At 41.4% G+C, this 12,997-nt stretch overlaps 1 protein-coding gene across 1 annotated transcript; it reads right to left on the bottom strand.

Annotated features, from left to right (window-relative positions):
• Positions 1-3,970: 3,970 nt before the first annotated feature.
• LOC4345019 (xyloglucan endotransglycosylase/hydrolase protein 8-like) lies at positions 3,971-5,381 on the bottom strand. Its single transcript, NM_001403525.1, has 2 exons — positions 4,829-5,381; positions 3,971-4,730 (listed from the first exon to the last, which is right to left on the bottom strand). The coding sequence occupies exons 1-2, from the start codon at positions 5,308-5,310 to the stop codon at positions 4,340-4,342; spliced, it is 873 nt and encodes a 290-aa protein (NP_001390454.1). The 5' UTR covers positions 5,311-5,381; the 3' UTR covers positions 3,971-4,339.
• Positions 5,382-12,997: the final 7,616 nt, after the last annotated feature.

Here is a 12,997-nt window from a genome sequence, read left to right as displayed (position 1 = left end):
TAAACAGATAATGTCTTGTCGGTTGACATTCAGTATATGGAGATAAGAATCTAAGTATATAATTATTTTGAAAATTATAGTATGACAATATTTTTCATTTGTCAAATAACAATTTTCTTGAAAATGCGTTACAATACATTGTTAAATATCATCGTAGCGTTAGCACGGGCATATTACTAGTGTTTATTTATTACACACGTCCACTACACACACATCACACACACATTTGCTAATACCACTTGTCGAACCATACTGTTGAATTTATAAGCACATAATGATTTAATTTATTTCATAAATAAATCATAAAATTGCATATGTAAACTAGTATAAACGCATCATGAGATCTACACATGTATATTAGACAGTAAAGCATTAACAGATCAAATATGCGCAACATACTGAACACGTACCAAGGGTACCAGAAGACCGGTTGCTCAGTAGGAAGTACTCGTGGTTGCGGACATTGATGACGGCGCGTAGCACGCGTGCAAAGAGGAAGACGAGCCGTTGTGGTCGAATAGAGAGCGGTCGCGCAAAGCGCTTCCCAAAAACCTTATTGCCGCCTTCTCCCAATGCAGGACATCGAAGGTGAAGGTTCCGGAGATCTACTCTCCCGATCGCCGGTGCATGCCGACGAGCGGGATGGAGTAGACTACGAGTGACGGTGCAATACAGAGGAAGAGGCAAACCCTATATTGATTTCGCGTGTGTTGCATGGAGACAGCGGGAGATATCAGGACACCTATACGATCTCTGCTCCGCGTAACCGAACCGGATAAGTCGCGCGTAACTTATCCGGACTTCACGCCGTTTCACGCACCGGAGTATTCGGAGTGTTTCCAAAACAAACAAATCCGAATTTCCCGCAGCAAAACAAAACTGCAAAAGGAGCGCCGTTTCACGCACTGGAGTATTCGGAGTGTTTCCAAAACAAACAAATCCGAATTTCCTGCAGCAAAACAAAACTGCAAAAAGAGGCTGCATTTGCGCAAGGGCAATTTTGGCGGACCATTCGACGCGTACGTCGTGCACGCGCGCCGCCATGCCATGCCAGGCGAGCGAGCGCGCGCGTGTTCCCCCTCTTCTCTCCACCTCACATGCTTCAAGTTGCTAGGAGAGCATCCTCCCTTGTAAGGAGGTCTCCTTCTCCTAGAATAAGTAAGGTGGTATTAAACTCCCCATTAATGCTATTTCATGAGGTGGGCTTTTGTGATTTTTCAAATAATTAATCTTTGAATGGGCTAAGGCCCCTCTATTAATTCCAACAGATACATGACCGAGTCTGTCCTGTGTTATTGGATAATCTATTTTCTTTTTTTTAAAAAAAAAACCAACATACTGCTACAGCAGAAGGGTTCGACAACTAATTTTCTCTTTTACTGCTTTTCTATAAGTGTGAAGAAAATTTGTATAGCTTCCTTGCACAGTACAGAAATTTGTCTATATGTTTTAAGATTTTTGCATGTTTTAGTTGTTCTCAAAGTATAGTCTCTCATATTCCACATAGAATATTCTGTGTTGTTGATTTGTGTATGTGCATCATTTTTTGTACGTTTGTGCAAAATATATTTTATAGCCATTATCTTTTGGGTAAGTGGTTCTTTTTTCATCTGCCGCATAAGAATATTTGCTTCAAAAAACAAAAATATGAAAAAAAAAGAAGAAGGAGAGATCTTAAAACACATACACTGGCTTCTTTTCTGTGCAGGGAATAAGAATTGAAGTGCATGAGTTAAAAGGCTTAGCATGAGATTCCAAATTATTTTGACCTACTAGTACTATCATTCATCCTCTTGCTTCATTCCATAGCAACACTTATCCTCCTCTTGTTTTTCTTTTTTCTTTTTTTTCCATTTTTCTCTCTAAGTCTTAGAGTCTAAGAAGAACATACACTTACACTTGTTGATTTGTGTATACGAATCATCTTTTGTACGTTTATGCAAAATATATTTTGTATGTGTACTAGAACATAGACATACACATACACTTGTTGATTTGTGTATGTGAATCATCTTTGTACGTTTATGCAAAATATATTTTTGAGCCATTATCTTTTGGGTAAGTGGTTCTTCTTTCATCTACCGTATAAGAATATTTGCTTCAAAAAACGAAAATATGAAAAAAAAGAAGAAGAAGAAGGAGAGATCTTAAAACACATACACTGGCTTCTTTTCTGTGCAGGGAAAAGAATTGAAGTGCATGAGTTAAAAGGCTTAGCATGAGATTCCAAATTATTTGGACGTACTAGTACTCTCTCCGTTACATAATATAAGTCACAACTACTTTTTTTTGATGTTACATAATATAAGGCATGAATGCATGCATACACTTAACTAGGACATCTTCTCCATTAAATTATCACTTTTTTAAATCCTCCACTCTCAAGATCTCTAATTCTACTGTTTGCATGCATTATATTTATTAGGGTGATCCAAACTAGGAGATGATAATAATGGTTTCTTGGTTTTTGGGTTGAGGGTGGTTGTGCCTTATATTTTGGAACGGATGGAGTACTATATTCATCCTCTTGCTTCATTCCATAGCAACACTTATCCTCCTCTTGTTTTTCTTTTTTTTTCCCCTTTTTTTCCTCTAAGAAGAACACTTTATTAGTTATCCAACAAAATGACCCCACAAAAGGTCGATTCCAACTTCCAAGCACCATTAGTACTACCAATTAGGCCATTAGAATCACATCATCACAACCGTGTTAAACATGTTGAGTTGTGTAGGCCAAACCCCCGAAGTGGCAGGCAACCTTTATTCCCAGTTCCTGTCCCACAAGGCCATCCCGGACAAGCAATTCTGGAATTTGCTGAGCTGAAAAGCAGTACAGCTAGTGGAAGAAGTAGCAGCAGCCATTATTCATTGTTCTTGCCTCTTCTACTTCATGTCCACCACCACCAGCACAAAATACTCAGCAGCTTTATTCAGCACAAGATTGATCGTAATCCCTGGCTTTCATCATTGAAGATTTGGCATTGTGCTTCAGTGCAGGAATAAAAGGGTTTTTGTCAACTGGAGGCCATGGCTAGTGATGCTGTAGAAACTAGTGGCTGTTGCTTTCAGCCAGTGGCATTTCTTCGGATGGTTTTTTTGTACCATTTGAAGTGGAAAAGAAGGGCAAAAAGTGGAGTGATAGTTGACATGATTTGACATTATCGGTTAGTAGTAGTAGACATTCACTAAGTTCAACTATTCAAGTGACAAAGGGCCTGAACAATCGGATTAAATTTCATTATCGGTAAAAGTTCAGTCCTGATGAAGAACCTGAGCCGCTCATATAAAAGAAGTTCACTCCAAGTGATGAAGAGTTTGCACTGTCGGATAAAATTTCATTATCGGAAAAAAGTTTCTGTTTAGTACTCCTAGTGATGAGAGGCCAACTGGACTGAACTTGCAAGAATTTGGGCACTGTTTTGGTACGAATTCTAACAGAGATTTTTTAAAAAAAAACATCCTGCATTTACTTAGCAGAGTATTCCGTTCTCGCCGTCCAGCCAGGGGGGACAATTTCATTCAAATTTCAAATTCCTTATCAGGGTAGTACTTGTAGATTAACCGCAAGATTTTACTTTTACCAACTTACTCTCCTATACTTAATTACAGTGAGACGCCAGTAGTTGACAGCATCATTGGATTGGGCGTGCAGCAACCAACCAACGCGTACGCCAATAAGAACATGGCGGATAGTTACCAGCTGAGGCTGAGCTGTTGTGCTCAATAAATTCAGCGTGTACGACTGAAATCTGATACCCAAGAACAGCGAAGCACACAGTTGTCACCCGCTTGTCTGCTTCCCTGCACTGCAGTCTGCACCACATCCAAACCTCGCCGTTGGGCGTTAGATTCATCACTAACTAAATTAATCATCTTGTGCTAATCATCGAGTTAATAATCAAAGCATCCTACCAAACCGCGTCAAACGGACGAACATGTAGCGTGCGGAATCCGAAACGGGTCAAACAGCTGCAGATAATTTTACTGTTTATTTTGTTCATACCTGAGAGCATAAGCATGTGCTCACTTGCTCAGCATCAGCAACAAATTTGACACCCTTTTCTTTTTCAGTTTTTCACACCGCCCAACTGTGCAAGATGAACTCTAGTAGTAATAATTGGATCGAGTAACAAGAAGAAGAAAAAAATTGGCGGCAATAGTAATTCACCATCAACCTGTCTCTGTAACTGTAACAAATGGAGAACGAATGGATGGCAAAATGTACATGGATCAAGAAGAAGAAGACGAAGACGAAGACGAAAACAAGAACAAGAAGCAATTACAAATCATTGCCAAGAACTCATCAATGGAGGAGGATTTGAATCGATCGAGTTCAAAATCACTTGCGGTAGCACTCGGCGGGGAAGCCCTGGGGGAAGCGCCAGCCGTCGGCGCAGTAGTTGTAGGACATGTAGTTGCGCTCGGCCCACGCGACGGTGCCGAGCTCGGCGCCGTCGAGCTCGCGGTGGATCCACGCCGACGTGCCCTCGGGGCACCACGACGACGACCACCCGCCGGCGGGATTGTTGTTGACGCACGCGTTGGTGCTGTACCCGCGGTACGACACCACGAACGGCGCGCCGCTCCAGTCGATCTTGACGTCGCCGTGCCTCGTCGCCCAGTAGCTGCCGTCCCACAGCGTCGCGTGCAGCCTCATCGGCTTGCTCTGCGGGTACGCCAGGTCGTCGTACTTCTTGAACGTCCTCACCGGCACGTCGTCCACCTGGAATCTGTATCATAGCGGAAGTAATCGTAATTCAGCAAATTAACACGATGATTGTTTGATTGACGAAGAGAGGATTATTGAGTTCGTTTTTGTGATGCGTACATGATGTTTTGGGGATTCCAGATGATCTTGTAGGTGTGGAAGTCGGCGGTGGGGTCGAACCAGAGGTAGAACTGGTGCTCCTTCTTGCCGTCGCCATTAGCCCAGACGTTGGTGTTCATGACGTAGGGGTTGCCGCTGAGGTTGCCCATGAACTCGATGTCGATCTCGTCGTGGCCGTCGCCCTCGCCGGAGGAGAGGTAGAAGGAGGTGACGGTGCCGGCGGAGTTGCCGCCGACGAGCTTCATCTGGACGCTGAACTCGCCGAACAGGTAGGTGTCCTTGGAGGTGAACCCGGACCCGGAGCTCCGGTCCAGCGTCAGCGCCACCTGCTGCGTCTTCCCGTCGTCGCTCACCACCCTCACGTGGTCGCCGGCGCCCACCACGTCGAACTTCTCGTAGAACCCCGCCGCCGCCGCCGACGACGCCGCCAGCCACGACACGGCCACCGCGGCGGCCACGGACAGCGCGAGATGCTTCGCCATGGCTACTGTACTTGCTTGCTTTGTCTTTGGGTGGTGGATGAGTGAGTGGCACGGCGAGGGGGAGGCCGGATTTATACTGGCGCGAGGAGGAGGAGGAGGCGCTGCTCCGGCGGCGGGTGGTGGTGGTGGTGGCGCGGTTTGGTGACGTCGCTGTCGGGTGGGGACGAAGGCTTGTGGGCTGTGGCTAATCTACTACGTTAACAATGATAATTAGCAAATAAATAAAGATGATTAGCGCTAATGTTGGGAAGTTTCGCTACGTGTCCCAAAAGGCAGAGTACCGGTGCTCTGCAAAAAGAAAGGGAAAAAAAAGAAAGAAAGAAAAGAAGGAAGAGCAGAGTCAGTCAGTTTGAGTTGCTCTGTGTTCTTCTGGAGGGGGTTGGGAACACCTTCGTTCACATGCAAAATGGAGTGACGAATTAACACATGATTAATTAAGCAGTAGCTTAAAAGATTTAAAAATAAATTAATATGATCTTTTACACTAACTTTTGTATAAAAAACTTTTTTTAAAAAACCACACCGTTCAATAGTTTAGCAGACGTGTATACGGAAAACGAGAGAGGTGAGGTTAGAACCTCAATGAAGAACACAAATTTGGTTCCAAAATTAGGATCGGAGAATCTCTTGGTGACTTGTATGATTGCAGCCGAGTGCCGACACATACTGGGGGTAAATTAACAACTTCCAAAATGTGTACTTTTTTTTTTGAGAAACTGTTTCATTGGTTAGGTGTATACATGCTGGACCTTTTGAGTCATCTGGTTGGTGCCGATTGATCCAAATTCATCAGTTCGTTTGGTTGGTGCCAATTAGTCCAAATTCATCAGTTCAGTTCAATGGGTTGGTGCTAATTAAATCCAAATCCATCAGTTTAAGTATTGGAACTATACATCTGGATTAATTACAACATATTCGTAATAAAAATAATTCAAGTTTAAATGAAGATTGAGATAAACAATTTATACTATGAATAAGATAAAGCACCTTGGACACAAGTAGGGGAAACAAGAACTGAAAACAAACTTAAGCAATAATTACTTGTAGCTTTTTTAAGATAATGAATAGAAATTTGCATGATGATATTTTTAGCTTCACAAGAAAGGATTTCTTAAGAATAAAAGGGATACACTCAACATACAACACTACGCACGCACCCTAATATTATTCTTATACACTCTCCTTAAGAAAAAAAAGTGACAACAACAAAAGCTGAACTGGAGTGTCTTAAATGCACTACTTTTGTAATTAGCCAGCTGGTTAGAGATAACTATACAAGCTTAAACTTAAAATGTTAATTTGATTAAAAATAAATCTAGTGTACACTTATCTACGGCTCCCATGCATGCTAGCTTGGCATCAGTGTCCACTACTGACAGTGGCTTCAGACACTTTTGACTGTAATTTCTGGGCCCCAAATTACGATCTTAAATAAATCTATTGGTGACGCGTTACAGTCGCCGACACAGATCAGGTTAGCTACTTTTTGCAATATATATATATAATAATAATCCGGCATATTTTGGGACGCGGCGCTTTACTAAACAAGTTCGTTGTTGGCTACGTAGCCAGATGGCACTAGATATTGTGTGTGGTTTAAGCAAGGGAGTCAAATTTAAAAATAAAGCCTAGCTAAAATCTGCATTTATGGCTCAAAATATATATTATAATCTACGAAGAGCTAGCTTTTAGCTTAATTGATGTACTAACAACTGATTAATGTACTAGCCCGAAGTGTTAATAGTTAACAAAGGACAGGGGTGCAATTACAAGGTAGCAATCGCGGGGATATATATGTACAGTGCGAATTGATAATTTGGATTCGCTAGCCAAGATGAGGACACTTCAAGTGCAAAAGAAGGGAAACGCCTGATTAATTATTTTTTACTAGCTACAAGTAAAGAGCATGGTACTGGCTGTAATTTAGAATGGTCGGTTTAAGTCCTGACGCTCATAATTAAATATTACAAACATGAGGTGACACTTTCCATTTGAATCTAATTAGTGATTTTGGATATTTACTCATGTACACCTTTTTTTTTTAATTTTAGGGTAGTTTTATATCCTTGAAAAGGTACTAAGATGTACCACATTTTTCAAGTGTAAAACTTAGTACCTCCAGCTATAATTAGGTAGTATCTTGAGGTAAAAAAAAATCTTAGTGTAAAATTTAACTACCTCAACAAACTTTCTTAACGACCATGAAATTTCTCAAAATTTTAAGATGTATTAGGACACAATCATAGGTGTATGCGTGTGCATATGTGCATTTTTCACTTAACTAATTGAAGAAAATAGTGGTCTCAAGCTAGCTACTACTCCCTCCGTTTTAGATTATCATTTATCATTTTAGGAAATTTTACACCAAATAAAAAGATGAGCAAAATTATATCGTTATTATCCTCCTTAACTGCATTCCAATTATTTCCTAAAACATCATCAACTATTGGCCGAGTTTAGTTCCAAAATTTTTCTTCAAACTTTCAACTTATCCATTACATTAAAACTTCTCTACACACACAAACTTCCAACTTTTCCGTCACATCATTCCAATTTCAACAAACTTCTAATTTTGGCGTGAAACTAAACACACCCCTTATTAATTAACAACTCAACGTCTAATATCAATTGTGCATGGCTGCATTATTGATGAAGGGTAAAAGTATAATGTCAACTCTAAAATTAGATCAAATTGATCTACATATTTCATAGGTACACCAAGACCAAGAAAAGCTAATACTCCATCCATTCTAAAATATAAGGCACAACCACTCTTAACCCAAAGACCAAGAAACAATTATTATCACTTCTTTGTTTGAATCAATCCAACCAATACAATACATGCACCCAATAGAATTAAACATCTTATGAGTGTATGATTTAAAAAATAATAATTTAGGAGAGAAGAGATGCTTATTAATTGTCATGAATGCATGCACGCTTTATATTATGAAACACCTTTAAAAAGTAGTTGCGCCCTATATTTTGAAACGGATGGAGTAACTCTCTCAGGGCAGTCCCAACCCATAACACTAGACATGGTTTCCATAAACTCCACATCATCAAGAAACTAGTACTAGACACTACTCTTCCAATGCAAACACCACTATTCCATACTTCAATTTAACGCTACTTATCTCACATAATGTCTTGGATGTTGTGTAGAAACCATGTCTCATGCAAGACATGGTTTTCTTCTTTTTCCTCATTTATTCACTTGCCACATCATTTTTTTTCCTAGGTGGCAACTTATTTAATGCTATGGACACCATCCTAGTCATTGGGTTGGGAATGCCCTCATACTATATTTACTCTAGCAACAAACTCAATGTATGCACCATCCCCACTATTTTCTAGCCAATAGCAAATCAAGATATTGTATGTGAGTTATAAATGCTTGTGTGCATGGATGCATACATCAATATCCATTTACTCCAACGCACAAATAACAAATAGATCTAATGAATGAACACAAATATGTAGATCATTTAGGAAAAACTTAAAAAAACTATATGTAAATTAATTTGGAACGGAGGGAGTATTTTGATAAAAATGTAAGTGCTACAATAATAAAGTTTTGTGAAAAGAAGGGACGATTACTAATTGGGTGCTAATTATTGGTGTTAGTTGGTGAGTACTCCTACGTGGTGTAGTAATTGGTTAGGCTTTCTGCTTCAGGGATCAAATCAAACCGGTCAGGCCGCCCATGACCATGAGAGGATCGATGAGCGATCGATTGATTAATCAGGAGGCGAATCTGGATTAATTAGCTGGTGGGTGTGTGGTTAGCTTCAGATTGGAGTCTATCGATGTCGATCAGTCTAAATTAACAGCCCGGCCGCGATAGCTAGGAACGATTCCATCGGAAGGTGGATATGTTTTGACAACATAAATGTGAGGGCATGCAGTGTCAATTTCACGAATCAAGATCCAATGCACGCAGTTGCACACAATCTGATCCATCCATATTTTATCGCAGAGTCTAAATTGAATGCCAGAGTCTAATAAATGACTGTTTTCTTCTTTTTTTTTAATTACACGGTAGACGCATACGCACACCCACACATACACACACCACTATACATGCAACAACACACTCATATTTCTACGAATGTGTCTTCTAGTACATGATCTAAGAGATGGAAATCAGTGGCACATCCTTAATCTCCACTAAAATCCGTTTGAAAGCTATTCGTGGGCATCAGGATTTGAACCCTGGTGGGTGGAGTGATGCACCTATAATTCTACCACCACATCACTGTTTTCTGGGGGGGGGGGGGGAATTATCAAGTGAAAACCATTAAATAATTAAAAAACCATGAAAAACCATGTCTGAAAGTTTTCTAAAAATTCATAAAAAAATTATAAAAAAAATTACTAGAGATAGATATAGGCATGAAATTCATCCATACCAAATCTCAAATCTAAAATCAGCTTCATTTTACAGAAATTAAAAAGACAAATTTTACGTGAACATATAGTACTATTCACTCATTTTTTTTATATTTTACTTTCAAGTAAGTTATTGCATCTGAGATTTGGTGAGAATGTAGTTTATGCCTAAATCTGTTTGCAGTAATTTTCTCATAAATTTAGTGAATTTTAGATCTGGTTTTTACGAGTTAATTTTTTTTCATTTGATGGATTTCGCGGGATATGTCCCTGTTTTCTATTCCCAAACGGTCAAAAAAAGAAAATGAGCATTTCAGATTTACGACTGTATATGATCTTCGATATGATGAGGTCCAAGTTTTTGCATGGACATATAGGCAGATGGGAACATGTGCATGCGTGCATGCGTGCAAATGGATATATATGGATGCGTCGACCTGTGGTGGTTTGCGCGTTGCCCTCGATCGATCGGCGGCCGGCATGCACACATCATGTACAAGCTGATCAGCACTCCAGTCGGGCCGGCTGCAGGATCGCCGATTCGCCGTTGCGCCGTCGCTCTTGGCTTTTGACCCAACAACCGCGTACACGGTACACACGCATATGTACAAGCAGGAGCAGGAGTGTGTAGCAGCCTACGTACTACTACGCTCGATCGATCAATAGGTCATGAGATGTACGTGTACGTATGTATACGCAGCTGAGCTGACGATATGATGTGATGATGAGTTCGGTTGCCGGCGACGAGACTAGCTATTAATTAGCTATGCATACGTAGTCGATCAATATATATGCGTGATATGGATGCATGGCGGTAGCTAGGGTGTCGCCGATAATATGCCTCAGCGTCAATCGTACGTGCATGTATGCGGTTGTGTATACATGTGTGCCCGGCTCTGCATGCCCCTGCAGGGGAGGTTACCAAGTCGATCGCCAGCCGCGATCGACACACCGCAACATCTGTTGTGTAGCTACCACAGGATTAGATCATTAGAGAGGTGCGTACTTCACTACTACAATACCTATTTTCCTATGCGGACGTTTTATACGGTTGTCCGGCCCAACTGTAGCCCGGCGTCTAGGAAAATCGGCATTTTCACATACGGGCGACCCGACGACCGCACGGGATAATTGATTATCCCGTACGGTTGTCTTATGCCACCCGCACGAAAAAAAACAACCAAAAAAAACATGAAAATAGCCGTTGCCCGCCAGATCTGGGCGGGGCCCCACCTGCTCGTCGCTGCATAGGAAGGGAGGCAGCGGTCGACGTGCACGACGTGGACGATCACCAGGAGGAGGTCCGCCGCTGCGCCCGACCGTCGCCGCGCCTGGCTCGCTGCCTCGCCAGCTCGGTGATCACCGCGCCCTGCTCGCCGCCTCTCCCGCTCGCCGCCGCGCCCGGCTCGCCACCGCGCCGGCCCGCCGCCTCGCCCGGCCGTCGCCGCGCCCGGCTCGCCGCCTTGCCAGCCTGACAGAGGGAAGGGGGGAGGAGTGGAAGGTGTGGAGGGAGTTGACTGAGGGGAAGAGATAAGGTAGAGAGAGAGGGGGGGTAGTTGAGGGAGAATAAAAGAAAAAAAGTAAGAGAGAGGATGTGAAAAATTTGAAGTGGATGGGAGGGAAAAGAGGGAGGTATTTTCCTGTGCGGTTCACTTAAAAAGGCCGCACGGGAAAATCGATTTTTCCGTGCGATCCACTTAAATCAACCACACGGGATAATGATGATTATCCCATGCGGTCGGATTAGGAGGCTCGCACGGGAAAATCGATTTTCCCATGCGGGCGACAGCCCCGCACCGCTCCCCTTATTTTTCCGTACGGTTCCACTTACGACCACTTGAAAACAAAAGGGGGCGGTGTCCAGAAAAATCTATCATGTAGTGTGCTTGGTCCCTTTATTTATGATTAAGCTACAAATTTTATCTACGATGTACTTCATAAGAAAACTTTATATATGAAAGTTTCTTTAAAATAATATATATTTTTCTCTCATGTTTAATTATAATAATTAAAACTCAATCAATCATATCATAATGTTTTTCTATTTTTACGTATCATAAGTTTGTCTTTATCTTCAGCAAAAGCGAACACAACCGTACTCCTCAAAATCCAGCAACTAGATGTCTTGCAAAAAAAAAATTCAACATGATGCAGCCTAGGTATCATCATATTAGTAGCGGTGTGCCTTCCCATGCATGCGCCAGTGGGCAATGCAGTGCACAGTTTGGAGCTAACCTTTACTTGCTGTTTTTTTTTTCTTTATCGATCTTCTCTTTGAAAACATAAAGAACTTCAGCTTGATCGAGTTTCTTTGGCCTTAGTTACCACTAGCTAGTACTCGAACAAGCAACGCTTTTAATTACAATCGACTATCGCTACTTAAAATATTCATTTTGAAGATACCCATATAGGCGAATCATAAAGCGAAACAACGGCATATAAGATGAACCATATGAGAAAACACATTTTCGTAAACAAGTGACTTAAGTGGTCGACATGTACATTGTAAATAGTTTGTTTTCATATGAGGGGTGCTTAAGTGGTGCACCTTTTGTAATTAATTAACCTAATTTACATAGTCAGTCCATCTAAGTGTTCGTCTTTGTTTAATTTATTCACCGAGGAACACGCGTAAAAATGTTCACTATGTAAGACCTCTTTGTCCACGGGCTGCTCCATTCAGAGTTTCAGACCACTCTCTTCGATTCAAAAACTCACAAAATATAGTTGCATCAGGCCATGCACCACTTGTCAAAGAAAAGGGACAGCCTCCACGATTTAACCATCGCTGCTCTATGGCTGCCATCACCACTGCTCCCTAGCCCTCTTCTTCTGCAGTGGACGAGGCGACTTCACATGCTGCAAATTGGGTTGTAGCCTTGAATAGACCAGTATCTTGGCACCGGAAACATATATAGGAGAAAGGAGGGAATCGAGTAGACGAGGAGGAGGAGGAAGTAGCACGCGGATGCCTAGCTGGAAGGCCCATTACACATATGCATCACGTTGGATTAAAACTGTCCTAAATTCGAATCAAGTTGTAATTCATCCGATCAAAAGAGTTCGGGTGTTGAATATGAAAGTATTTGAAGCAAAAATTCAAATGGGGGTTAATATGATCTTTGTTCCTTGAGAAATTTTTAAGTACTTAAGAGACACTAAAATTTTTAGTGGAAATTTACGTACCTTCTAATATCTGGAGGTACTAAAATTTTTAATGCAAATTTTCATACCTTCTAGTATTGAAGATACTGAAAAATCTAAATTTTACGCTAAAAAATATGGAAGCTCATAA

Source organism: Oryza sativa, chromosome 8 (assembly GCF_034140825.1).
Source record: "Oryza sativa Japonica Group chromosome 8, ASM3414082v1".
NCBI classification, from domain to species: domain Eukaryota; kingdom Viridiplantae; phylum Streptophyta; class Magnoliopsida; order Poales; family Poaceae; genus Oryza; species Oryza sativa.
The sequence above is the reverse complement of the archived record's forward strand: the minus strand, read 5'-3'. Positions and strand labels throughout refer to the sequence as shown.